At 39.3% G+C, this 24703-nt stretch overlaps 1 protein-coding gene across 5 annotated transcripts in view; it reads left to right on the top strand.

Annotated features, from left to right (window-relative positions):
- The window catches only part of ZMIZ1 (zinc finger MIZ-type containing 1), a 339352-nt gene that overhangs the window by 193491 nt on the left and 121158 nt on the right, over nt 1-24703 (top strand). For all 5 annotated transcript variants that reach the window (XM_038141495.1, XM_038141494.1, XM_038141490.1 and 2 more), the window contains 2 exons: nt 6364-6477; nt 19388-19493. In XM_038141495.1, coding sequence (XP_037997423.1) covers nt 6364-6477; nt 19388-19493 — 220 coding nt within the window. The remainder of the gene's footprint in view (nt 1-6363; nt 6478-19387; nt 19494-24703) is intronic.

Raw genomic sequence — 24703 nt, 5'->3', positions numbered from 1 at the left:
TTTGAGAGCATACAGATGAACCTGTTGTCTAAACTTGGCTGAAGTCTCAGGATTACCTCAAGAATAAATATGTACAGTATCAGAACACTAAAATTTTTTGTTTCCTTTTGGCACCTTCCTTTGTATGCATTATGTTTATATAGAATAATGAGGAATATTAATTTTAAAATATTTATCTGGCTTGAAATAATTGAAAGTACAGCTGTTTTTTTTTAAAGGAGGGTATTGTGAGGCAGGAGTATTTATGCTGTGAACTTAACTGTGTCATCCTCTTACACTGATGATACAGCTCCACCTTTGGGAGAAGTTTCGCGATGCATTTAATCCTAAACTGCTCCTGAGAGCAGAGTCCTGGTACCTTCCCTGCCCTACCTTTTGTTTGCTGCCACTTTCTTTGAGTCAGGTCTAATGATTGTGTGGTCACATAAGGGATCTCACTGTGAGTGATGGCTGAAAGTCTCTGCATTTGGGAGGTTATATCACAGTCAGAACAGCAAGTGTGGTCTGAGGCAGTGAAAGTGCTGGAAGTACATGATTGGGCAAGGAAGCTCACAGAAACAACCTGCCATAAGACTAAGCATCACCAACAAAATGTGTCCTAGGATTTAGGTCAGCTTCAGACTAGTGCTGGTATGCAAAAATGCTGTGCTGTAACACGTGCCCATTCCCATGGGCTCTTGAAGGGCCTCCCCTGGAGTGGCTCACGCTGCTGCTGTCTCCCCTGCTAGTGCTAAGGTTCAAGGACCTGCCCTGCCTGCCTTCCTGGAAGGCCAGGGGCAGCTCAAATTGTTAGTGTAGAATGGGGCTAATTCACCATGCAGGCAGGCGTGTGTCCTCTTGTGCTGTGCAAGGGAGCAGGCAGAAGAAGGCAGAGGGAAGCAGGAGCCTTCTAGGGCTGGCAGCCCCCAGTGCTTGTGGAACAGCAGGCCAGACTTTCTGTCCTGCAGAACAGCTGCCTCCTGGATTCACTCTCCCCAGCTGATGGACCAGAACGTTTGCCAAGCGTGCAGCCTTGCCACATGGTGTGTAGGAAGGGGTTAATTTCAGAGCAAATAAAAAGGCTACCTACATCTCTGTGTTTTCTTTTTCTGTGCACTGAAAAGCTCCCTGTGTTGCCTGTGTTTTGTGTCGCTGATGTAAAATTCCCAGACTCGTTGATTAGTGAAGCTAGACAGTAGACACGGTCCAAGTGGCTAACCATGTGAGAAATTCAGTGACTGTAGGCTACTGTTAATTAACCTAGAATCTACAACATGGCATAATGTCTCTGTGATAAGTTATATTATCTTCAGCGGTTCAATTAAATCAAGGAGTGAGACAGAGAGCAGACGTAACTCGGCAAAACAAACAGACAACTTGAGTCAGCCTTCATAATTTGCTGCGACATCACGTAAATAAATGCAATAACTTGTTTAGCATAGTTAAGCAGTTTGCTGCTCAAAAACTTACTTGCATGACATCTCATTTTGATTAGGTTAAGTTGTGGCAAATTAGGTCTCTGCATTCAATCTGATGTATTCCACAGAAAAGAGGAAAATAAACCCTCCACTAGAGATGTCATTTGTAAATTGAAATTCAGCATTTGTTTTCTATAGCAGCAAACAGGAACATATGGATTTCATGTTTAAACGATTCACTTTCCGTACCGTTGCTGTCACGTTAGCATTTCTTGATGTGAGATAATATTAAACGTCTGTATTTGTTCTTAATTTTGACTGATATTCTTGCATTGCTTACTAGACTGTTCTGTCTAAGGTACACAAGTGTAGAAAAGGGTTGCAGTCTTCTATATTTAGAGAAGATAAGGCCATCATCATTGCCATGTTTCAATGTGGGTAATATGTTTCAGTCTCCAAAATCATTGAATCTTGGGTTGCAGGAAGTGGTTTTCACCCACTGTTCACCCACCCACCCAGAGAGTACTCAATTGTGCTTTAGTATCCTTCTAAATAATAAGATATTTATTATATATACCTTTTTAACTCATAAGGGCCTGAATATATATGTGGAATGAAGCTTATATTTTTTTGCCCATTGCAGAGTTTTTATTGTATATCAAGACTTTCTGACCACTATTTGATTGGAAGGGAGTTACAGTTTCAATGGGTGGCTGTATTTTGAAACGTTGGACCAAAACTTGCCACATGTCAGCTGCTGTATGTAATTCTATAAACACTCTGGTTGTTGCCCTCGCCTCAAGAGATGACAGAGCAGTAAACCTTGGAGTGGGCACACAGACAGTTGCAGTGGAGTCTGGTGAACTTGAGTGCTACTGTACCTGCATCCTCTGCCTGTATGTCCACACAAATTTACAAAGGTGGTCTGTTCTTTAGGTGAGTAGAGCGTTTAAGCCAGAGGTGGTCATGAGCAGCAGTAGATGTTCCCATCTTCCCTGGAATCCAGCTCAAATGTCAGCAGTCCTCAGAAAAGGGCTTTGCTTGTACAGTTCGCTCTTCTTTGGAGATAGTAAAATGGATAGCAACGTCTTCTGCTGTTCTCTCTATTCCCCTACACCTGTTGAGTAGCTACAAAGAGCAAGAGATCCTTTCCAAGACCAAGTATGACTCTCAGACTCTTTCTTCAGAGCATCACCTGGTGATCCCCACAATAATGATATGCTCACATGCATCAAGTATTTCTGCGATTTCTGTTCTATTCAGGCTAAGGGAATATTAGATTTGGGGTGTTATAAATGATCAGACTGAACATCTTGTAAATTTTTTCAATTACAGAAATTGCCACGTAATAGTCTTCTGAAAAGCAAATAATACTGAAAGCAATCTGGTAAATAACTGCTTCATTCAGTTCATTTGCTTTGTTCATTTCTGCTTCAGATTTTATTCATACAAATCCTCTCCACTTGCTGAAAACATGGTTGCTTGCAAGCATGGTGCTGTTAGGTTGCCCTTCACTAGCAGCTTTGAAGATACACCAAGGTGTGTTGTAACCAGATCTGATTCATTGTCACGTTTTTTAAACCAGCTACTAATGAGGTGGATTTTCTCCCCCCTTGTTTACAAGAAGCACGGTTTCAGACAAGACTCCTCAGACACATGCCTTGCTTCTTCAAAATGCTGCCAATAATTTCAGTTGAAGAGGATAGAGCCATGCATGTAAAATGCTTCAAAACAAAGCTGATGGATGGATCTGGCATAAGCTTTGTTTTGTACTTCTGTTCTTGGATCGAGAACTGAGAAAAATCTCTTTATTTCCTGCTCGATGAATATGGTAGATGTAAGATTCTTCTCAGTCAGGCTTTTTGTTGTGAGGATGTGAATGACATTGGAGCTTTTTGCTCTACATACAGTGTTTAAGTTGTCAATAAATAAAAAATTACAGCAGGCATTTGGAATGTGTTCTTGTGTAGCTGAGGGAAGGAATTGCACCTGCCTTCATGCTTTGGTTCATGCTAGATCTTCTGTTTGTTTTCCACAAAAGTAGCCTTAGCCTTTGAATGCGAAAAACTGGAGGAGAACCTGAGTTTAAAATTATTTAGAAAGTCAGACAGCACTGTGTGTGACATTGCAAGAGGTGTCCTCTTGGGACCAAGTTTTATCTCATCCCATGAACTACTCAAATCCACTGCCCAGAGGCAGGACCCTCTGGTATTCTGACTTTTTCCTGTGTTTTGTTTGGGGTTTTTTAGTCTATGATGGAACTAATAGAATTGCTTATCTTGCCCAGTGAGTTTCTAAACAAGTTTCAATGAGGCAGTTACATTTAAGAAGTCAGGATTTCAGTGTCCCCTCTGTATTTAAGTGGGTTTTGATAGTGTCCCTCAGGGGTCAGTCCTGATGCAGTGAAATAACTTGCTGGAGGGTTACAGAACAAACAGTTAAAACCAAGTCATTGAGGTCACCCCTACTTTGGCACAGGCAAGTAGAAGGAGCCTTTTCTTCTGTAGGAAAGTGCAATTTTAATCCATGTCGAAACTTTAGGAAAAAAAAAAAATACTGCTTTTCAGTGGTGTTATGGTAAGTAGAAATTACCTTTATGTGGTGCTAAACTGAAAATTAAGCATGTGGATAAGGGTGTGCCCTGCTTTTTATCTGTTAGCCTATATCTATAAAAATTGTTCTCATTCAGATGAAGTGTCTGTTTCTCAATGGTGAAATTTCATTGTAAGCTTTAGCAGAAGATGTGTGTAGCTGGCAAGCAGCAACACTGGTGAGAATAAATATCATGAAGCTCTTACTTAGGGCTTTTGGTTAGTGGATCTCAATTCATTTCCCTTCCCACATGGAAGGAAGAGTTACTAAAAACTGTTTCACATGCAGAATTGCCTGGGTTTCAGTGAATTTTTCCTTATGTTGTTTCTGTGGTTTTGGTTTGGGTTATTTTTTCCCTTCTGAGAGGTTTTGTGACCTAAGTCCTATCAGTACAGTAGGCATTCACTATGGTGCAATTTGTTCACCAGCTCATGTACCTCTCTTGCCTTCTGGAAATAGTGTATTTGATATTAGCAGAGCTTACACGTGCTGTTGTAGAGAGGTTTGAAGCAACTTCTGTTTCCCCTGCAGATCAAAGTGGCCTGTGGAAGGAGCTGTATTCACTGAGAGATTTGGTGTCAGGCAGTCACTTCTCTGGTGGTTTAAGTGAAGAGTTGAAAAAGGAATCCTTTTCCCTTTTACTTGGAAGGTTCATAATCCAAACTGCTGACTCTGTTCATGGGAATATTTTTACACGAAGCCTTACAATATGGCTTCTTACTTGGATTCTTGCCTTTAATCTGTATACACATTCAGTCGACGACTCCACCAATAATTTTACAATTGGCCAGAGATGTAATTCTGAAATGCAGCCTAGGTGAAGCTCTCACTAGTTGGTAGGGTGAGCTGTACCGGTGTTGGTAGAGCAGAGGTAGAAACCCACTTTGCAAAATGCCTGTCTGCTTTTTCAAATTCTGCTATTGTTTTAAAAATCCATGCCCTGCATGTCAGTCATCCCTTGTTAAAACAAGGCCTCTGACCAAGAGCGTTCATTGAATAAGAATTATCTAATGTAACGTGGTCCAAAAGCTCACAGACTGGGAACTCCTGAAAACCTGGCATAGGATGATTTTTTTTTTCCCATCATTTGTCATGAAGTTAATATATGCAGCTACTCAGGCATGAGGGGATGAAGGGAGAAAAAATAGGTTGTGAACATTGTAGTTCATCCAGATGCTTAGAAATGAGCAGTCATGTTTTCTCAAATTATGCAACTGATTTAAAAGTAATGATATATTTTAAAAATTATGCCCCTGAGATTTGTGCCTCCCAGATAAAACACTCATATCATTTTCATATTTTTCTCAGCAATTCCAAGAATTATAAAACCGCTACTTAAAAAATCCCAACAATTCTTAAATACTCTCTTTTCTTGTTGTTTCTGGAGTTTTCACTGACACATCTGCCATCACCAGAACTGGAGAATTTAGTAGCAATATTACTGATGTAAATTGAATTCCTTCTTTCCTGTGCCATCTCTCTGCTCCAGCTGAAATGTTGGAATGCTTTGGCAATGTAGACATTGAGGGGTGACAGTGTGAACAATAGTATTAGGTAAGTTTACTGAGTGCCTCTAAAATCAGGACTTCCTGCTGTTCAGTAAAAAGGCAGAAATTAATGTGATAGTCAAGAAAAAAAAATCTATTGCCCATGCAAATTTCAAAACAGAACCAGATTTTTTTTTCCCTCTCAAAATCCTGTCACCCTTTTCAGGAGAGTTAGGGTTCCCCTCTGAAATGTCTGCATGCCTTCTGTGCATGTGAAAGCATTTTCAGTTAAGAAATAACCCTCTGTTTTTCATGATCCCGAAACTGATCACCCTAATTGCTCATGATGATGTCACAAGCAACAGAAGCCAAGGTTCCTGGAAAGGATTGGTATAGGGAGTGTGCTTCTCCCCGGCTCTGGCATTTTCTGAGTCTGTCACGTTTGTCTCATTGGCCAGCAACAAAGATTGAAATCTTGATTATTGGAAGGTGCTGTGCTGGCATGTCCCAACAGTGGGGCATAAACACACTTCAAAGACATTGAACCTGAGACTAAAAGTTCCCTTAATTTGGGCTCAGACAGTTTGGATTTCCAAGTGGAATCCACTATGATTTGGAGGTGGGAGAGGTGGTACTGTGGAGGAGAGAGTTTGGGGAGCTCTGGTATTTCAGCTACAGCTTGTCTCTAACTAGTGAAGTCATGTCAGAAAACAGTGTAAGTATTAATAAGAATGTAGTAGGATTTTCTGCATTCACTGTGCAATTGAGTCTTGCTTTTGAGTTATATGCTGTTCCTAGTTGCCAGACTTAGAACAATGTGATGTAGAAAGAAATATGTCAGCCCTTGTATATGTTATTTACCATGTTGCTTTGCCTTCCCTTTCCAGCACTTACAGAACCCAGCAAACTTCCATAATGCAGCAACAGAGCTCCTGGACTGGTGTGGAGACCCCAGAGCCTTCCAGAGACCATTTGAGCAGAGCCTGATGGGCTGTTTGACGGTATGTCCATCCTGGCGTGACAGCGGCTCCAGTTCTGTTTTAAACTATGTTCACTCTCTTACGGCCAAGGGAACTTGTTTTTCAGAATCTGCATTTTAAGGGAATTTTTGTCATTTTACCTTAAATACATAAAGCCAGACCCTAAGACCTGTTTATTTGACTCCACGGCTTAACAGGAAGCAAAATGCAATAACAAGAAGTAAGAGCATAAGAGGGCTAAACATTTTTAGTTAGATTACTTACAAATGCACAGGCTAGATTATCTGTTATACACATACAGTATTATTTCATGGTTTGAAATTGCTAAGTGAGCCATATTCTTACAGAGTGATGAACTTTCCAGGTATTTGTTTTCCTTTGGCATTTTTGGTAGGGCTGAAGGACCATTTGCCTTTTATTCTAAATATGCTGTGCTTCCAGCTAAACAGTGTTTCTGACATGCCTGTTCAGCTTACTTTGTTACACGAATTGACTGCAGGTCTAATCCTGACATACTAATTCCAACAATTCCATTGATTTCAGTGCTTTCTTTTCATTCACTTTTCATTAAGACCACTGTAGTTCCTAAAGTGGCTTCATTATAATGCATTAAAATATATTTTTTTCTGTGCATTTTGGTTTTGAAGATTTTATTTTCCAGCAGCAGTAGTCCAGAGCTGTTCTGCGGAGTCGAGACTTTAGATTAGTTAAATTCTGACTGAGCAGAAGGGTTAAAAGCCTCACTGCAATTTGCCAAGCAAGTTGATCTAAATAAGTAGTCACAAAAGAAACAGAAATTTTGAAATTATTAATGAAGGGACTGTCATTTTATTTGTTGTGGAGCAGAAGTGCATGGATTATTTTCATGCAATGTGTAGCTGATATACATGAAACAGACATTAAGACTGAGGTTTAGTTGCCAGAAATCCAAATGTTAAGGAATGGCTCCATCTTAGTGTGCTCCAGTGTATAGCATCCCTCAGATTTGTATGTCAAAAAGTTAGAATAAATTCAATTATAATAGGAAATGCATATAATCTTCCAGTCAGTGAAAAAATAAAATAAAGGAAGTAAAAAATGGTAAGTCCAAAGAAAGAATATTTAACAATTCTGTTTGAAGTAAAAGTTATCAGTACCATCAATTATGAGGAAAGGCACATAATGTGCAATGTGACCGTAACTATATTTTATTTATGCTTTTTAAGAACTTTGCTAGTGTTTTTCAGGGTAGCTTTTGGGAAAGGAGACATTCACCTCAGGTACAATTGTGCAATCTGTGCACAGTATTTCTCTGCAGCCCCTGCTAGAACATTGTGAGTCTGACCTGCGACTTCCTTGCTGTTTAAATCTTTTCTTTCTATGTGAGCAGATCTTCAGCCCTGCCCAAGTGAAGGGTCAAAATAAGGTCTGACTGCCAGTGATTCATTCTCCTCACAGAGTGTACAGAAAGTGGGCAGGAAATGTTCCATGAAAACTGGTGAGGTAAAACACAATATGTGGTTTTCAGTGTGTTGAAATGAAAATACTGTTTTTCTTCTGACAAGAATGAAAGAAAGAACCAATCTTACCATCTAAGGGCTGTTCATATTTGAGCCACATGTATTACTTTGCTTCATCCTTCTCCCTGAAATCTGAACTGGGTGGCATGCCCCCTTTCCCAAGCTTGTTGTGGGAGAGAACTATCTGCAGTGTAGGACTGACTGGCAGCAGCATCTTCATCACGTGTTATAATTTCATTACATTGTTGACAAGGAAATAACACAGGAACTTAACCAGGTGGCTTGTTCTGTGTTTGATAAATACACAGGATTTGCAGAATGCCTATAAACTGCAATGAATATGTTTCTTGTTCTTAATTTTAAATTCCCTCTAAGAAAGATATTCTTTAATTTCTCATTGTGTACATCCCTCTTCCTCTTCCTGCTTCCCATTAAACAGACTTAACAGCATGGTTGTATCCCGAGAGGTTCGTACTTCCTGTATCTTCTTCATACATTAGCAGTACAGTGGACAAGGTCTCTTTTTAAATTTTTTTTTCCTCCTTATATGTACTTTTTTTTCTATTTAAGCTTACTCATACATAATTTATTTCAAATTAATATGTTCTGTTTCGTAATTTAGCAAACGTGGATTTTTAGGCTTTTTGTTTCCTCACAGGAAAAGAGGTTTGTCTTTTAAAAGGGCTTTTAACAAATGTGATAGAACTTCAGTCTGTTTTCAGAGAAAATGTTCAGAAAGTTGCAAATAAGTCAAAGGTAGCTGAAATAATGGAATATCATGAGTAAATTTAACATCAGTTTGCATAGTTTCATGTTCTGTACTATCAGGAGCCTATTTTTCTTAATGCTGATAAGGTTTACCAGTTCTTACTTCTTTGTGAGGATTATGCTAAAAGAAAAATGAAAAATCAGTATGAAAGTATTCAACCACTGAAACAGGATTATTGTTTTATTTTGCTAGCCTTTAAAATGACCTTCAAAATCAAATTCCCTTAAAATTTCCATATTTTTGGATATATTTGTTAAAGCAAGTGATCTCTATCATTGCAACATTTGAGCTGTGTGGTTCTTTAAGGCATTTAATTTGGAAATTCTACAAATACTAAAAATGCTTGCATGCTCATAAAGCTTCCCCTCTGTAGTATTGAGAATGATTTTTATTATTTTTATGACATTCTGTTGCGTTAACTCTCTGACCAGGGTAAAAGTGGTATGCTAAGCTGTTCTGGAACCATCAAGGGATATGACATGATCATGTCCTACGAGTGGTACCGCGATATATACTAATCCAAATTGCAACTTACGAGGATGTCATGAATGCAGAAAGGCAGGCGCTCTCAGGAATGTGCAAGCAGTCATTCACACTGCAAAGTTGAAATGCATCACATCTAATGAGAGACCAGCAAAACAGATCTGCTGTGGTATGAATAGCCAGCTGAATAGGTTATCACAGATCAGCACAACATAGGTATAACAGGTGTAAGAGATCCTTTGCATCATGTCAGTCCTATGTATAGTCTTTTGCAAAAATTAACCAATTAGAGTTAATCTGATTAATAAAGGACAAATATGCTCACAGTCCTGAAATAAGGCTTTAATTTAAGAGGTGGTTCTTAGAAGTAGTTCTGTTTACCTGACACACTGTCTTTGTGTTGGGACTGTCAGTAGTGTCTGGTAACTTTATAACTGCCTGAATGTTTGTATTCCTGCTGCCTGTCTTAGAATAGATGCAGAAGAATGATCTAGAAATATTCTGCCTTGTCAATAGCACAGCCGCTTCGGCTTCATTTATGGTTTTGATAATAATATATAGAAAATATATATAGAATAGCCTGTTGTAGAGGGTTTTCTTAAACTGTAATACCAGCATTTAGATAAATCTTGGTGACTTGAAAATTTCATGAGTTCACTAGACAGCAATTGTTGAACAACAACATGTCTAACACGTGTCTAAGGTTTGTCTTTCCTTGGTGATTTTTTTTTTTTAGAATAATCTGTGCAGGGTATACATACTGGCTATTTGCAGTAAATAGTTTTTCCACATCAGCAGTACTTTGTAATTCTGAAGTTACATTTGCTACTGTGAGCTCCAGTGACATTGTGTGCAACGTAATAGGAATGGTTTTCTTATCTCTAGAAGAAACTCAAGATTTGATTTACAACAGGTAAATTTTGCCAGAGAGGTACCTAATAAGGTATGTAAACTTCATTTCAGTAGTCAAATACTTCACATAACGGATACTTTAAATGATTACTCAGAGTTTAAATAATTTCCTTTTGTGATACACAAAGTAGGCTAATGCTGTCAAGGCCTATGAATAAGATGGGGATATTTCTGTGCAGTGCAAAGAGTCAAATAGAAAAGGATACATAGGTAAACCAATAGCTTGTGCTATAAATAGAAAATATTTTTTCATTATCTAAGCCCAAAAACTGTGCCTCTTCTGACCAAAATGTGATGCATGTGCATCGTGTTGCTATGTTCAAACAGTTCTGACAGACACTACTTCCAGAGCTTAACTTTTTGTGCTTACCCATTACAGAAAATCACTAAAGTGAGTGGGTAATAAAAATTTATAAAGAATACTCATTTCAACAGATAAATAAGTCAGGGGTAAAGGGGTAAGCTTTGAATCTGTTTTATTTCTTGCAAGCTACAAGCTGTGGAAAGGTTCCCTTAGACAGCTTTTATGGAACTCATGCAAACAAATTATGATCTTTCTCAGAGACAATAAAATTTCTTCTAACTTGCCAAGAAAAGCTAGGTGTTATTTTTCAACAGTAGTTATTTTCAAATCAAATAGACAGTCTGTAGGCCAGAAATTGAATTATAATTGAACACATTGATTCTATAAATTATTGAAATGGCAATGGATATGGTGTTCTTTTGTATATAATACTACTTCTTCCATGGTGTTATGGGGAGCTGATGAAAACAGCCTCCACTTTCTACAAACCAGGCATAGCTGTGTTTTTATTAGGATTGAAAAAATTTCTTACTCTAGTACTAGAATATATTATGGCAAGGCTGATAATCTTGATAAATTAAAGAATATAATTCTCTAAATATGTACTGCATATGAAATTACCGTACAGTCTTCTGAAATAAACAGCTTCACTTAGTACACAGCAGTTTAAAAAAATAACCCTGTTTTGGCCAAATCAGATACCTGTCCAAGCAAGAAAATCAAAGCACTTTAATCACTCACAGGTTACCTTTTCTCCTAACCGCTTCCCAATCCATGTGGATACTAAAAGTCATGTTTAACAGTAATGCTGAGCAAAAAGTTACACCATAATTGGATTATATCTCTGTGTATGGGATACAAAAGCAAAATATTGCTCAAAAGCTTTTCAGGAAAGAATGCTTCAAAGTAGACTGCCATACAAATTACTTTCAGTCAGCATTTGGCCCAGGCTGTTTTGTTCATTTCTGCCCCTTCTCTGGTGCAGTGTAGTCTCATCCCATGGGTCTGCTCTTGCCAAGCAGTTTAACATGTAAATGATCTTATTGAAGGCTTTGGGTAATGTTTGTGTTGGTGCTGCAGCAAAAATGGAAATGAGGAAACAACTGAGAGCAAAATGGACAGATTTATAGACTTTCTTCAGCAAAGGACCATAAAGGCACTGCCTTGTTCTCTTGCTGTGCTTCATCTTTACAAGGCACCAAGTTTATCATTCTTTAGGGCTCTTCAGTGTGTCCGATCAAGAAATAAAAGAGTGAGAGAGGCAAAGCTGTGTGTAGTTATTCTGTAGCTGTAACTAGGGGCTTAATCTAAGAAATTAAAATCCATCACTACAATGGTTTTGGACATTAGGAGAAATTTAGGTAAGCAGGATGTGCTTACCTGAGCTGGCTCCTGGTAAATCACTGAATTTAAGAGAGCTTCTATGGTGAAAGCTTTTGTCTCTAACCACTGTGGTTGGGATCTGAGTCTCTCTTTGCATCCAAAAGATGCAAAGACTTCCTCCCCCAGATTGTCTGCAAAAAAACTATGCCGAAATAGTAATTAAAAATGCCTTCCCCCTAAATCTTCATGTTCTAGATTTTCCTCTCCAAATACTGGGTCCGCCTCAGTCATCAGATGTGTTTGTGAAAGAAACATTTCTCTTTAAATTAAAACAAGCAAACAAACAAAGCACAAAGCTGTAGTCCTAGCTGTACTTCATCTAAAGGTTATGGATTTCATTTAAATTTTTTGTTCTGCCTGTAGTTCTTACTACATCTCTGTATTGCTGATAAGAGTTGCTGGAATAACAAGCATCAATGATAAACTGATGGAAGTATCTGCTAAAAGTTCATGTTTTAATGATACTGATGCAATAGTACAGTAATATTTTGAATTGCATTTCTCTTCAGAAAATCCTGGAATTGAGACTGTTGAGATTATTTTAGATCATTTTAAGGAGAAAAAAAACCCCTAACTGCTCTCAGTTTCATAATACAGTTATTAAATATGTTTGATATGTTATGAAGTGCATAATGGGTTAAAAAAAGACATACATGTTAAAAAAAAAAAAAAAGCACACACAAGAATGGCATATCTGAATAATGTGAGGTTTCCATAACAGGATGCCTCGGACTGCAAATGCAGCTAATGCTTGCCTGGATTCATTCCGTTTAATGCAGAAAAGTACATAATCAAAAATCAACATATGACATTGCAAAAATCAGATTTCTAATCAGATCAGGATTTGAATGTGATTAATTAGGTAGAAGAGTTGGTTCAGCATATCTATACGCAGAAAATGGGAGGTTGCAGCTGCCCGTGAGAGCCCTAGAAATGTTACATTTACTCTTCGTATCCAAGACTTCCGGAGCAAAAAGTTTGCGTGGAAGAAATTCTGCTCCCATCATGCTCTCCAGGCATCTGTTGAGCACACAGCTTTGTGTTTGCAGAGCAGCACAGCACTCCAGGGCTGTGTACGTGCTGTACTGCCAGGGTACAGCCAGCAGGCACAGAACACTCTGCTTCCGAACAGCTCTGAGTGCTACCAAATAACTCAGTGTTACTGCTTGTCCTTTCACTTCGTGGTCTCCTAAAGCCCTTTTAACCTAAACTTTGTCAGTCTTGTCGTGGGTTGTCTAAAACTCATCGAGACCTCCTGCTCTCCAAGGTGAAGGGTTTTTGGAATTCCCTTGTCACTTTGTTGTGTGAGCGGTGTGTGTTTCATGCAAATCACTGTTCAAAGTGTGCCAGGACTCAGGTGGCAGCAGAATGGCAGTGACCCAGTGATCAGCTGCTTTAATTACAGCACAATCCCTGCCTCTTGTCCTCTGGGACAATTTTCAGTGGAGAGGGTTGAGTACAGTGACCTTCTCTCTGATGTTTGTGGTTGTTAGAGGGAAGCAGAGAGGAAGAGGATATAAAGGAGGATACCCCTCTTCTGCATGATTTACGTCACCGTGTCAGGAAGCGTCGCAGTACATGGCAGGCATACTGGCTTGTTTTACTTTGAAAATGTGGCCTTTATCCACCTTATAGAGCAGGAAATCATTTTTAAGAAAACTCTTAATTTGAATACAAGGATTCTGTAAAGTCTCTTACATTTGCAGAGCCTACTTAATGCCTGTTTTCAAGCATCAAAGAGAAGAAACTACTTAATGATAGATATAACTTTCCTGACTTGCTTTGATTGTCTCTTTTGTTGAGGCAGCCCTTCTGCAACTGGAGTGTAAGAGTCTCATCAGATCAGGACTTCAGATCACAGATTTCTTCCTCCCTTCCTCCTTTTCCTATTTTTTTTTTTTTTTTCTGTTTGAGGCAGATCACTATTCATGTTGCAAAATTCCTCAATTTGCTTCCTGTTTATCTGATCTTTGTGTGTTACTGAGGGGGAAAAATTACCATCTACATTGCAGAATTGTAATTACAAAATTTCTGCTGTAGTCTTCAAACTGCATTCAGATAATTTCAAGTATGCACAAGTGGCTGAACACGGAGCCGTCTGAACTAGCAATCAGCTGGCATTTTTAGTTTTGAGCAACCAGCAAATTGAATTGGTAAAATTCATTCTGATGCCAGCAGGGGGGAGTGCTCTTGACTGCTGCTAGTTAAGAGTTTCATTGAAAGTGCAACATAATGGGAAGGGAGTTTAGAAATAAGCAGTCATGTAGCTCTCTTGATTAACAGGGCTGTTAGGTTGAGAGCCACATTGTTCCAGTACTTCGTGGGGTGATGACGAGCAGGGCAGGGAGCAGGGGAGTGAAGCTCCGTGGTGAAGCTCCTTAGCCTTGCAAAAGGAGAAAGGAGGCAGGGGGGGAAGTATTGCAGGTAAATTCAATGAAGAAAATATGCTGGTAGCCATATTTGTCTCTTTTTCATGTAATTAAAACCTCACTCTCATCATTTTCTCCTCACTGTGAATGACCCTGAGAGTTCAGACATCTGGAACTCTGCAGAGCTGAGTCACAGACAGTGAATGCAGTGTCTCCTTTTTGAAAGCTGTTTATCTGAATTATTCAGATGAAAAATTTCAGAGGTTTGAAGTGATCAGCTTTTCTTACTGGCAGTTGATGTTATAATAATGTTTGTTTGCAGATAGGGTATATATTCCTTTAAAGACAGATTAAAATAGCTGTTAGTGCCATATGAAAATTTAAATAAAAGCTAGGTGTTCCAAGTGTGTTTAGAAAATAGGCTAGCTTTTATGAAGTCTAGCGGTCTGGAATGTTATTGTAAAATAACGTAGAGAAATATTAGGTGTTGAACCTTGAGCTGGCCAAGCACCTCTCTCATCTACGATAAAGGATGAGGATCTCAATTTATGGTTGTGGTGCTGGAAACTATGTCTGCTTGGGGTTTTTTTGATGTATTACTTTTCAGTGGAATGCTGTGTTATGTATGGGTAGGTCAAGTAAGATAAGTTCTGACAGCATTGCAGAATGAAGTCGTGGTTGAACACATGGTACCAGCTAGACGTTGTCTGAATTTTTGCTGATAGGCTGGATTTGAATTTGTAGTTAGAGAAAGAGTATGTTTGCAAATGGTATCATTATCACTTAGCCATAACATTTAATGCATTATTGAAATCGTTGCCTTGATCTCATCTGATCCACACTGGTACCTGAATAAGACTGAAATCACGGGAGGTTTCAGATGTGGTAGAATTCCTGGGACACGGTTCAGGCTGAGTTGGATGGCTCCAGTAGGCAGCAGGTGTCTGGAATCACTGAGGTTTGGCTTGGGACAGACCTAAGGGACCATGCTGTCTACTCTTTTTCTCCAAGCCACGATGTGATACAGATACAGTCTGGTCTACTATAAATCCCCTTACCCTCCAAAAGCCAGAGAATGATAGGTAGGTCTTTCCAGTGCATGATGATTTTTAATACTTCGAACATTTTCCCAGTGAGTCACATATACAGTGAGAAGATGAATGTCTGTTCCTAATTTTCTATTTAGGCATTTAATTTTTCTTTCTTTCCAATCTTTAGTATTTCATGTGTGTCTTTGGTCTCATTTTTGCAACATTTTTCCTGGTTATAATGGTAATTTTAAACTCTTACTCTCTCCTGTTAAGTGTTTGCAGACTCTTTTGCCTGCAAAACCACCTAGAGGTTTTGCAGTTTACTCTGTCATTGTCCAAGTCAGGACTAAATACGTAGAAATTACCTGTAAAAAGCACAAGTTATGATTTGACAAAGGACTAGTAATTAATAATCTGAGTAAAATTTATACTTCTGTCATCTGGGCTATATTCCTTTGTTATGATAGTGTTATATAAGACTATGTCAAAAGACATATCAGAGTTAAGATATGGTAACTTGTCGAAGAAGGAAATTGCATGGTGCTGATGTATTCATGATGATGTTCTGTATTGCTCACCTAGTACTTCTTTAAAACTTTACTTTGTTGTCTATCTGGATATATGTACTTTCTGAGAGTCACCTTTTACAATCTTACAACCAGATTTGGTATATCTCCAAGCTCTCTGTCTTGAATAAATTTCTGAAGATAATCAGTTACACTGATAAGCAGTTACACTGTTTGTCCAGGTAAGTTCCTTTGAGGCACTCAAAGGTAAATTCCATCAGGGTCTGCTGACCTGAATATATTATACTTACCAAATGTCTCGTAGCTATTTCTTTATGTTTAGTGGATCATGCTCCTATGATGCATTTGTTCTCTTGTTTCTGAGAATTCTGTGTCTGTTTAAAAAGCCAGAGGGTCCCTTACATACAGAGGAAAGTTTGACAAGTACCAAGTGAGTAATGTCTGACTTGAATTGTAGACAACCTGAAACAGGGTCTTGGGAGGGGGATGTATGATCTGTTCCATTGACCTTAATTTTGAAATAAAAGTCTTTAACCTATCACAGTTGAAAGAAAAACTTGAAGTACAGTCAATGCAAATATTTGTAAGCCTTACTAAAAAATTCAGACAAAATGCAGCTGGCACCATGTGTTCGACCATGAGTTCATTCTGCAGTGCTGTAAGCACTTACCATAGTTGACCTAACCATTCCTTGTAAAGGAAATAGATGTGTACTGCCCTATTCATGTTGAGGCAGAAGGGACCAGAGAAAGCCCTCTTGAGCACAAGTTCACCACTTTGTTTAATAGACCCTCTTCTTGCATTTAACGGAGTGCATACAGGAAAACTGTAGATGGAAAATTACTCTTGGCAAAACAGAATTTTTATTACAAATATCTGCTTTCTATGAAGTTTCTTTTGAGAGAAAGAAGGGATTTTTTGTGCAGTTTGTCAGTGGAAGCACTTTCTTTCACTGTTACATTATTTTTTAATTTAGTTTTTTTTTGCTAAAACAAATTTCCAATTTGTTTTCCCTCACACTTGGCATGAAGAAGTAAATAATAGTTTGACTGGCTGATCTCTGCACACTGTCAAGTTCAGATTCTGCCTTCTCGTGCTCAGTCCTCATGTGATGTTTGCTGGGGCACTGCCTCAGGCACCACGAGGTGGGAGCTGCCAGGCCGGGCTGTGCCCATCGGGGTGTGATCAGCCTTGGGCTGCACACTCTGGAAAGCTCTGCTTTCCACCCCTCTGAGCTTCATGGCACTGCTCCTCTGGCAGGGGAAATTAAGAAAAGGAAAATGATGTGATGTGGGAGATAGAAAGTTAGGTGTCAGCCTGTGGTTAGGACTGCACTGACCGAGGCTTTGCAGTGTATTCAGTGAAGACAGTGCAAGCAGAACTTGGCTTTTGTGGGTTTTACAGTTCTCTGTTTCCTGAGTTACTTCGTAGAATTTTTCCATAATTAGCAAGATGTCAGTTGAGAGTAGTGATTCGGCCTCTTGCTAGGACAGTCTCAGGATTTGTAGCTTCATGTTTTAAAACAAATTGAGCATATAAGCAGCCAATGCATTTCCTGAGTTACTGTGTGCTCACTGATGACCAGGTGTATCTGCCTTTCTCCAGCTTCAAAAGAAATGATTTAATGATTATATGCTTTTTCAAAACAGAAAACGGGAGGGCCCTTTCTCCATTGTTTTACAGACCTGATTGGCACTCTGAAATGTGTTCCTCTGTGATGGGGGAATAGATGACAGCTAAAGGAGTTTAAATAATGTTTCTACATTATGAGACATTGTTCTCAGGAGCCTTTTGCAAAGTTGTTTTGGGTTTGTCAGAAGAGCTTTTTGTCTTTTTTTGGTCATCATTCCCCCCCCCGCCAAATAAAATATCTATTTTTTTGGTGGCTGAAGTACAGTGATACTGGAAGTGGAAAAGGGAAATGGATTTCCAAGTATGTAAGTGTTTTCCAGATCTCATGGCAGCCCACCAGTCTTCACTCCTATTGCTAATTCAGCATGAAACATGACATATCATCTTCTCCTCTTGTTTTTCTGTTTTTTAATGTTTTTGTGAGTGGGTTTTTATTGATTTTTTAATATTATTAGTAGTAGTAGTTTTATTTTTTTTCTTAATTTTGCAAGTTTGGACCTAGATCTTAGCCAGGATGCTAACAACTGGACTTCTACGTGTAAAAGATTAAAGGCTGATCTACCAAATTGGAAATGTTTTTTTTGTTTATTAAAAAAATTGCATTATTTCTTTTACTTTATTCCTTTTTATTTTCTACCTAAAAGCTGTAATTATAAAGGTGTGTTTTACTGTACTGATCATCCTCAATTTTCATTTCTTTTCCCTGAGGCTCTCTTCTCAGTTTTGAGATTGGATAGGTTAAATTTAGGGAGGGAACACTCCCACTGATTAAGTCTTATGAATGTCTAATTTTTAAATTAATAGGAGCAACAGAACAAAAAAATCTACCTGGTAACTTCATTCATGTTAATTCTTTTTTAAGAAATACATTTGTTTCTTAATTGTTAATTAGGAAAAATGAATATATTGGAAAAAGTATAGGATAATGTTTATAAGTCATCCCATACATTACTTCACTCTCTTCCAAACTGTTGCTTTTTGCAGTCCTGGACACACATAATTGCAGTGTCATTCATTGAGAAAGAAGCTTTCAGATGAAGAAAGGGTGGGAGAAGGATATTTTCTTTTACTGTAAGCTGTTAAAGATAGGGACTTGCTTTTGCCTCAGGAAATGGTGCTCTGTTTCTTGTGCAGTTCCTTCACCATTTGTTTTAATGCAAAGAAGTAATGGCACTGTTAAGAATAATCTGTTTTATCTGTGCCTCTGAGTCTGAAGTCATCATGTGCCACTGGAAGGCAATAGAAAAGCTGTGCTGTGTATAACTTTAGCATCATTTGGCAGAATGACTGTGGGATTGTGTTTGTGCTGTGCAAATTTTAAGAGGATACGTTCTTGGCTGATAGCTGAGTTGCTGGCTTGGAGAAACAGTTGTCTGCTTTTCCTCCTTGACTACAGTCTTCAGTTTGCCTGGTTTTGCTAGTTCTTCTAGATCAGTCAACAACAACAACAGTCTTACCCTAATTTAGTGTTTGGCAAATGCTTCTTGCATAGGCCTGTTCATTCTAAAACTGTGTTAAATGTGCTTCCCAATACCGCATTGTTGAAATGCAGCAACTGTGACACTGAGCGCAGTGTAGGACAGCCCTGCCCAGCAGCGTGGAGCGGGCATTTTAACCTAAAGGACCTGGGCACTGCCCTTGGGAGCACGGCCAGGAACTGTACAACAGAGGGAGAGACTGAGGATTTCTCATCCTCACATCTCAAATACGGTAAGGTATATTACATACAATCTTTACATATATTGCTCTTCCATTATTTCTTCTGGCTTTTGTCTCTCCAATTTTCATGGAACTACTAGACCTTTCTTCTCACAGGTGCTCAAATAATTGGATCACCAGAATATTCCTGTGTTCACTGTGCTTTTATTGGAAACTACTGGGGAGCACTGCCTCATACCATGTTTATACTGTGCTCTTGCAGCAGATTCAGCTGTCTAACATTAGTGCTGATAAGCAGGTTAATGTCACTTTGTAAAGAGCTCAAGTAACCCCTAATGAAGCTTTCTCTCTTTCCCTCTGCAGGTGGTTAGTCGAGTGGCAGCTCAGCAAGGATTTGACTTGGATCTTGGATACAGGCTACTGGCAGTATGTGCAGCCAACAGGGACAAATTCACTCCAAAATCAGCTGGTAGGAAAAGCCTTTTTCTGATGTATTGTTGATTCTCAGATGATCATATTCTGTAAAAAAATGCTACCTGCGACTGTCTTGCGTTCTGTAAAAAAACCAAAAGCAAACACGTATTTGGTGGTTATAGTTCTGTTGCTTTTAGCATTTCAATGGCATGCTCTTCTGAGGATACATGATTTTGGAAATTTATATTTTCCCCAGCTAATGCTGTTAGTTGCCCTATTTGATCTCATGGATGAAATGCTGCTTCCAGAAGCATAGATATTTAGTAATTTCATGGTGGGAATGAACATACTCAGACCCCTCCATCTTGGTGAACCATTGATTTTCTGTCATGTGTCAACCTCTAAATCTTTCACATCCATTCTGCACTCCCTGGTATATCTATTGCAGAATTTGTACTCCTTGACTTGGTGTGCCTGTGCAAATAAGTACCATGCTTTTCTGTACATCTAGTCCTTAGAATTGCAATTTTGAGCCAAGAGTAGGTAGCAATTCTAGTGCTGCAGTAACAAGTAGCCATTTTTCCAGTATTTTACAGCAATAATCTGTTACAGGTCTCTGATCAAGTAGCAATATTTGATTATGATGTATTGCCATTGCTCCTTTTAGAGATGTAGAAAATGCACTAAAGGGTCTTTCTGCTTCTCACATGTTCCATTTAACTGGAGCATTTAATTCTGGTTCTCCTTTTCTTAGCTGATGAATGTCAACATAATGTTCACTGGCTTGGAAAACAGGAAGATAATTGTTCCATTCCAGACTGAGCGTGGATAACTTTTCTGCTTAGTACTAAACTGGTATGCAGTCCCCATTTTGGAACATCAGAAAAGGTTACCTTCTTCCAAAACAGTGACTTTTAGCCAACTGATTGGGTGTTAATATTTCTTTTCATGTTCCTTTTCAGTTTTTATCAGCCCCAAACATGGCTACCTTCTGTCCTAAGTGTTCTAAGCAGTTCCTCATGCAAAAGTGGCTTTCACATCAAAGCATATTCAGTGGACTTACTGTTTTTTTTTTTTTTGTATGGGAAGGAACCATTAATCTTACTAAATGTTGAATAAACTGTCTGATTTTCATCCAGGAAAACTGTGTGGAGGATAAAACATTCCATTGACCAAGCACAATGTCTCTTTTTTTCTGACTTCCTGTTAAGTTTATCCATTAGTTAGGTATCACATCTCTTCTTGGTTGTTTGGGGTTTTTTTTTGGTTTGTTTTTTTTTTTTAAAGCTTATCAAAGAAGGCTTTCCAGCTATGACAGCATTAAATTTTCTCTAAAAATATAGCTCTTCCCCCTCTCTTACTAATTCTTCCTGACATGTCTCTCCATCAGTATGTTACAGAGGTGAGGTTGAGGCAGATGTTACAGTTCTTTTCCTATAGGGCTCACTGGGGGAGTAGGCTTGAGAACTGCTGGTCAGTCGTCATGGTCTAGAAAAGCCCAATGTCAGTGTTTGATTTCTACCAGTAATTACTTTTTTTGAGGAATATATGTGAGGTTTCTTTTTAACTTAGCACTCTGTACAGAGTTTACTCTTTCCCTTTTGGAATGGTAGAATACTGGGAAAGCTGGTAAATCACACACTCTTCTCTCGATATATTCTGCAACCCTTCTCAGTCCTTGTCTTTGCTTCCTATTTCTCAGTTGTTTATAGAAGTAATTTATTTTCAATGATCTTAAATATTTGGTTTCACAGCTACTTTAGTTTTACTGTGTGTACAGTTGTTTCACCAGGTCTTCTTGGCATTTCATCGTGCCCATCTACACTGTGCATTTTGTGCTCTTACTATCTGTGTTAAATACTCATATTTTGGAGCATACCATAACATATTTTGTGAAATGTCACATATAGCCCATACTCTAAGGATGTCACATTCACATAGGAGCTCTGAGAGCTACATCCTTGAATGGACAGCTTTGAAAGATTTACAGATTGGGACTACAAATGTGCGGCCATTTCAGAACATACAGACTTTTTTTAAAGGGTTATTTTCCACATCAGAGTGCATTAATATTTGCTGATTTCTCATACAGCAGTGGCTCTGCTCCTTCATTCAGTTTTTGTAAAAATGTTGAGATTGTCCTTTGCTTTTCTTGTAGAGAGCGTGCTTCATTGAAAGCTGCTTTTTGTGACTTGCTTAAATTGTTGTCAGGGATGCTTGCAGGTTGTTTTGAGAAACTCCTTCTGTTTTCTTTTGCATCTAATGAAAGACACCTTGAACACTTCTTCCAGTCACATTCCTGCAGAAATCCCCTGATGTAGATATCAAATGGCATTAATTTTAATGAATAAGAATTTGTTTTTCCCTTCCTCCAGGCTTAAGGGGAATTTACAATGGTTTGCATTCATTCCTCCAAGTATGAATTTAATGCTGCCAATGGGATCGCTCTGGAAACATTTTTAATCCATGCTGTTTAGTATCTGACATTCTTAAATGCTAGGAGAAAAAAAGACTTTCTAATTAAAACATATTTGAGTAGGTGAACATTGGCAAAATAATTGCACCAAATCCTTTCAAGGGCCATCCACTGTTAGTACCTCCTTGCAGCTTGGGACAAGGCTTGTTGACTGATGTCCTGCAGGCTGGGAGCCTGGAGAGGCCTGGCAGTGGTGGCTGGCAGGCTTTGCACCTCTGCTGTGTGGAGCAGGTGGATCCCTCCAGCCCAGTGTTCCTCAGGTCTGCTGGTTTTCAGAGATGGCTGCAAACAGTAGTCCTGCTCCTGTTCCCCAGCAATTCCCACCCTAAGCTTCTTCACGGACCTCTCTGGCAGAAGAGCTTTTGCTGGCATTGGTTCTTTTGTGTTTGACTGCTCCCTGACCTGTGTCTGCAGGGCCCCGGGAGAGTCAGGGTCCCCATGGCAGCGCCTGGTGATCTCACTTATCCCTGATGGAAGTGGGCTGGAGCCTGAGGCTGGAGGCAGAGCATCCAGCTGCCAAATTGGCTCAGCTCTGTGGGAAAACCACCCCTTGGTTCTTGGAAATGGCCTCACGATGTTTCATCCCAGCTGGTTTGAGCTGTTCTGGTGGTGGCTCCCTGCTAAGCTGGAGAGGGGGTGCAGATGGCAGATCAGAGTCCAGGCAGGCATGGGGGGAAGCAGGGAGGATAGGAGGCTGCAGCTGGGTGGGGCAGCTTTTCAGGTGGCACAGCCTCAGCTGGGGAAGGGCAGGGCACCAGGCCAAGAGCTGTCAGGTCCTTGGCTTCTCCCATCCAGGATTGTTTGGTGTTGCCAAGACAGTGTTTGATGTGCTTTTTGGTGTTGTTTTACTTGGTCATTGAGATAGTTAGCAATTAGCTAATACAAATTGTTTTGGAGAATGCCTAGGGGGGAGGTTCATGCAGCATGCAAAGTATTAATAAGTTGCCATGTGTGTTTTTAAATAGAAATGACGATTTAATGACTGTGCCTTTTGTCTCTGCTTTCTGGTGTTTGTACCTGAAATAATAGCTGCTGCCTTTTATTCTTCTAGCCCATGCTGCTGCAACAGGGTAGCTGCCTCAGCAGGAGGTCAAACACAGCATTTCCCACCCTGAAGACAAATGACAAAGCCTTTAAAAATATATGTGTCTCTTTTGGTGACAGCTGCTCCCCAGACCTTCCACTGCAAATTCCTTTGCCTTGTTGTGACACCTATAGGGAATGGCCCAGCAGGTTGGCTGCCTGCTCATTTGCTTCCAGAGTGCAGTAACCTGAGTTGCTCTTAGTACATGAGTGCATAGGTGTTGATGTATTCTGGCTTTTCTTCCTTAAACCTGAAGCCCTTCTCTCTGAACAGTGTTTGCTTGGACATTTTCTCAGCATATCTGATGCTTTTGTCCTTCCTGTAGAAGATTTTAAGTCATTTGGTAGCTTTATTTTAACTGTTCAAATAAAGCAGAGTTCACCAATTAAAAGTGTCTATTGAAAAAATAGGGGGGCTGGAAGAGAAAGAGAGAGAACAATTTTCTGTTCTGAATTTTTTTTTTTGAAGATATTTTATCGAGCTACTGAACTTATGGCTCTTGTAGCTACTTTTCTAGTTTTGCTTTTGTCAGGAGGCCAAGCTGAGGCCAGACAAGGGGACGACAGCATGAGATCATACAGGGAGCTTTGTCAGAAAAGGACAGCGTTCACTATCTCTGTAAAGAGAGAGAGGAAGGAAGAAGCCTGAGGGCAGAACTGTGCAGAAAAGGTACTTTAGCAGTCACTGAGCAGCTACAGCAAACAAATGCTGTGATAGCCGGGATGGGCAGCCAAGTGTTGGCTGTTTGATAGCAGAAATAGCAACCCCTTTTTGATATCACTTTGCTTTCAATCCCTTAGGCTGTGCTTGGTGTGCTTCTGATTTCACTTTTCAAGAGCAGTATTACTTAATAATCTAGATTTTATATGAAGTATGCTTTAAAACTCCATGGTATTTGTGGACTCTATATTATGGGGTTTTTTATTTCCTTAGCCTTAGTCATTGTACTGAAGCTGTGATATAATAGGGCTGTTCTTGTGAGTAGAATGCCAAAGCTGTAATTAAATTGGACCCTGGGTTAACAAAGGTATTTGCAGTGACAGTGCTGGCAAATGGAGGTTTTAAAACATTACTGGATGAGATACTGAGACTGAAGGTATGTCCTGATCAGGATGAATTTTCAAAGCAATAGTAGAGATGGGGCAAAGAGTATTTTGGTGTATTATCAAATCGCACTCCCAGAAATTATATAAAAGGAGAGAAGAAATGATGCCACCATGTGAATGAATAAAAAGGTAGAAAGTAGGGATAACCTCTAGATCATGGGGGACCATAGGGCTAGATTAACACTTTTACTAAGTTTCCAGTAATAATGTTCACATTATCTATGGAGACAAGGCAAAGCAAGGTGGCTAAAAGGATTACAAGTATAGAATAGAAATTACTCCAGCTGAGGCTGATGGCTTCCCTCCAGCTTGAAGGGACCAAATGATTGACAGGCCTGTGTTAGGAAAGAAACAGCATATAAATTGTCAGTCTCATGCCTCACACCAAAGATTTCCAGCAAGTCAAGTCAAAATGGTCTTATATGACTGTAGAAGAAATACACATGCTGTATCTGCATTTAGGGAAGGGGCTGATAAGAATAAGTAAGCAGCTCTGTGAGAGCAAAGTAAAAGCTTGTGTTGTTTTTGAAATGAAAGCTGAGCAGAGTTATAAAATGTATATAGGTAGTAACAACGGAACAACTCAGAACAAGAAGAGC

Source organism: Motacilla alba, chromosome 6 (genome assembly GCF_015832195.1).
Source record: "Motacilla alba alba isolate MOTALB_02 chromosome 6, Motacilla_alba_V1.0_pri, whole genome shotgun sequence".
Classification (NCBI taxonomy): domain Eukaryota; kingdom Metazoa; phylum Chordata; class Aves; order Passeriformes; family Motacillidae; genus Motacilla; species Motacilla alba.
This window is presented reverse-complemented; position numbering and strand designations above follow the sequence as displayed.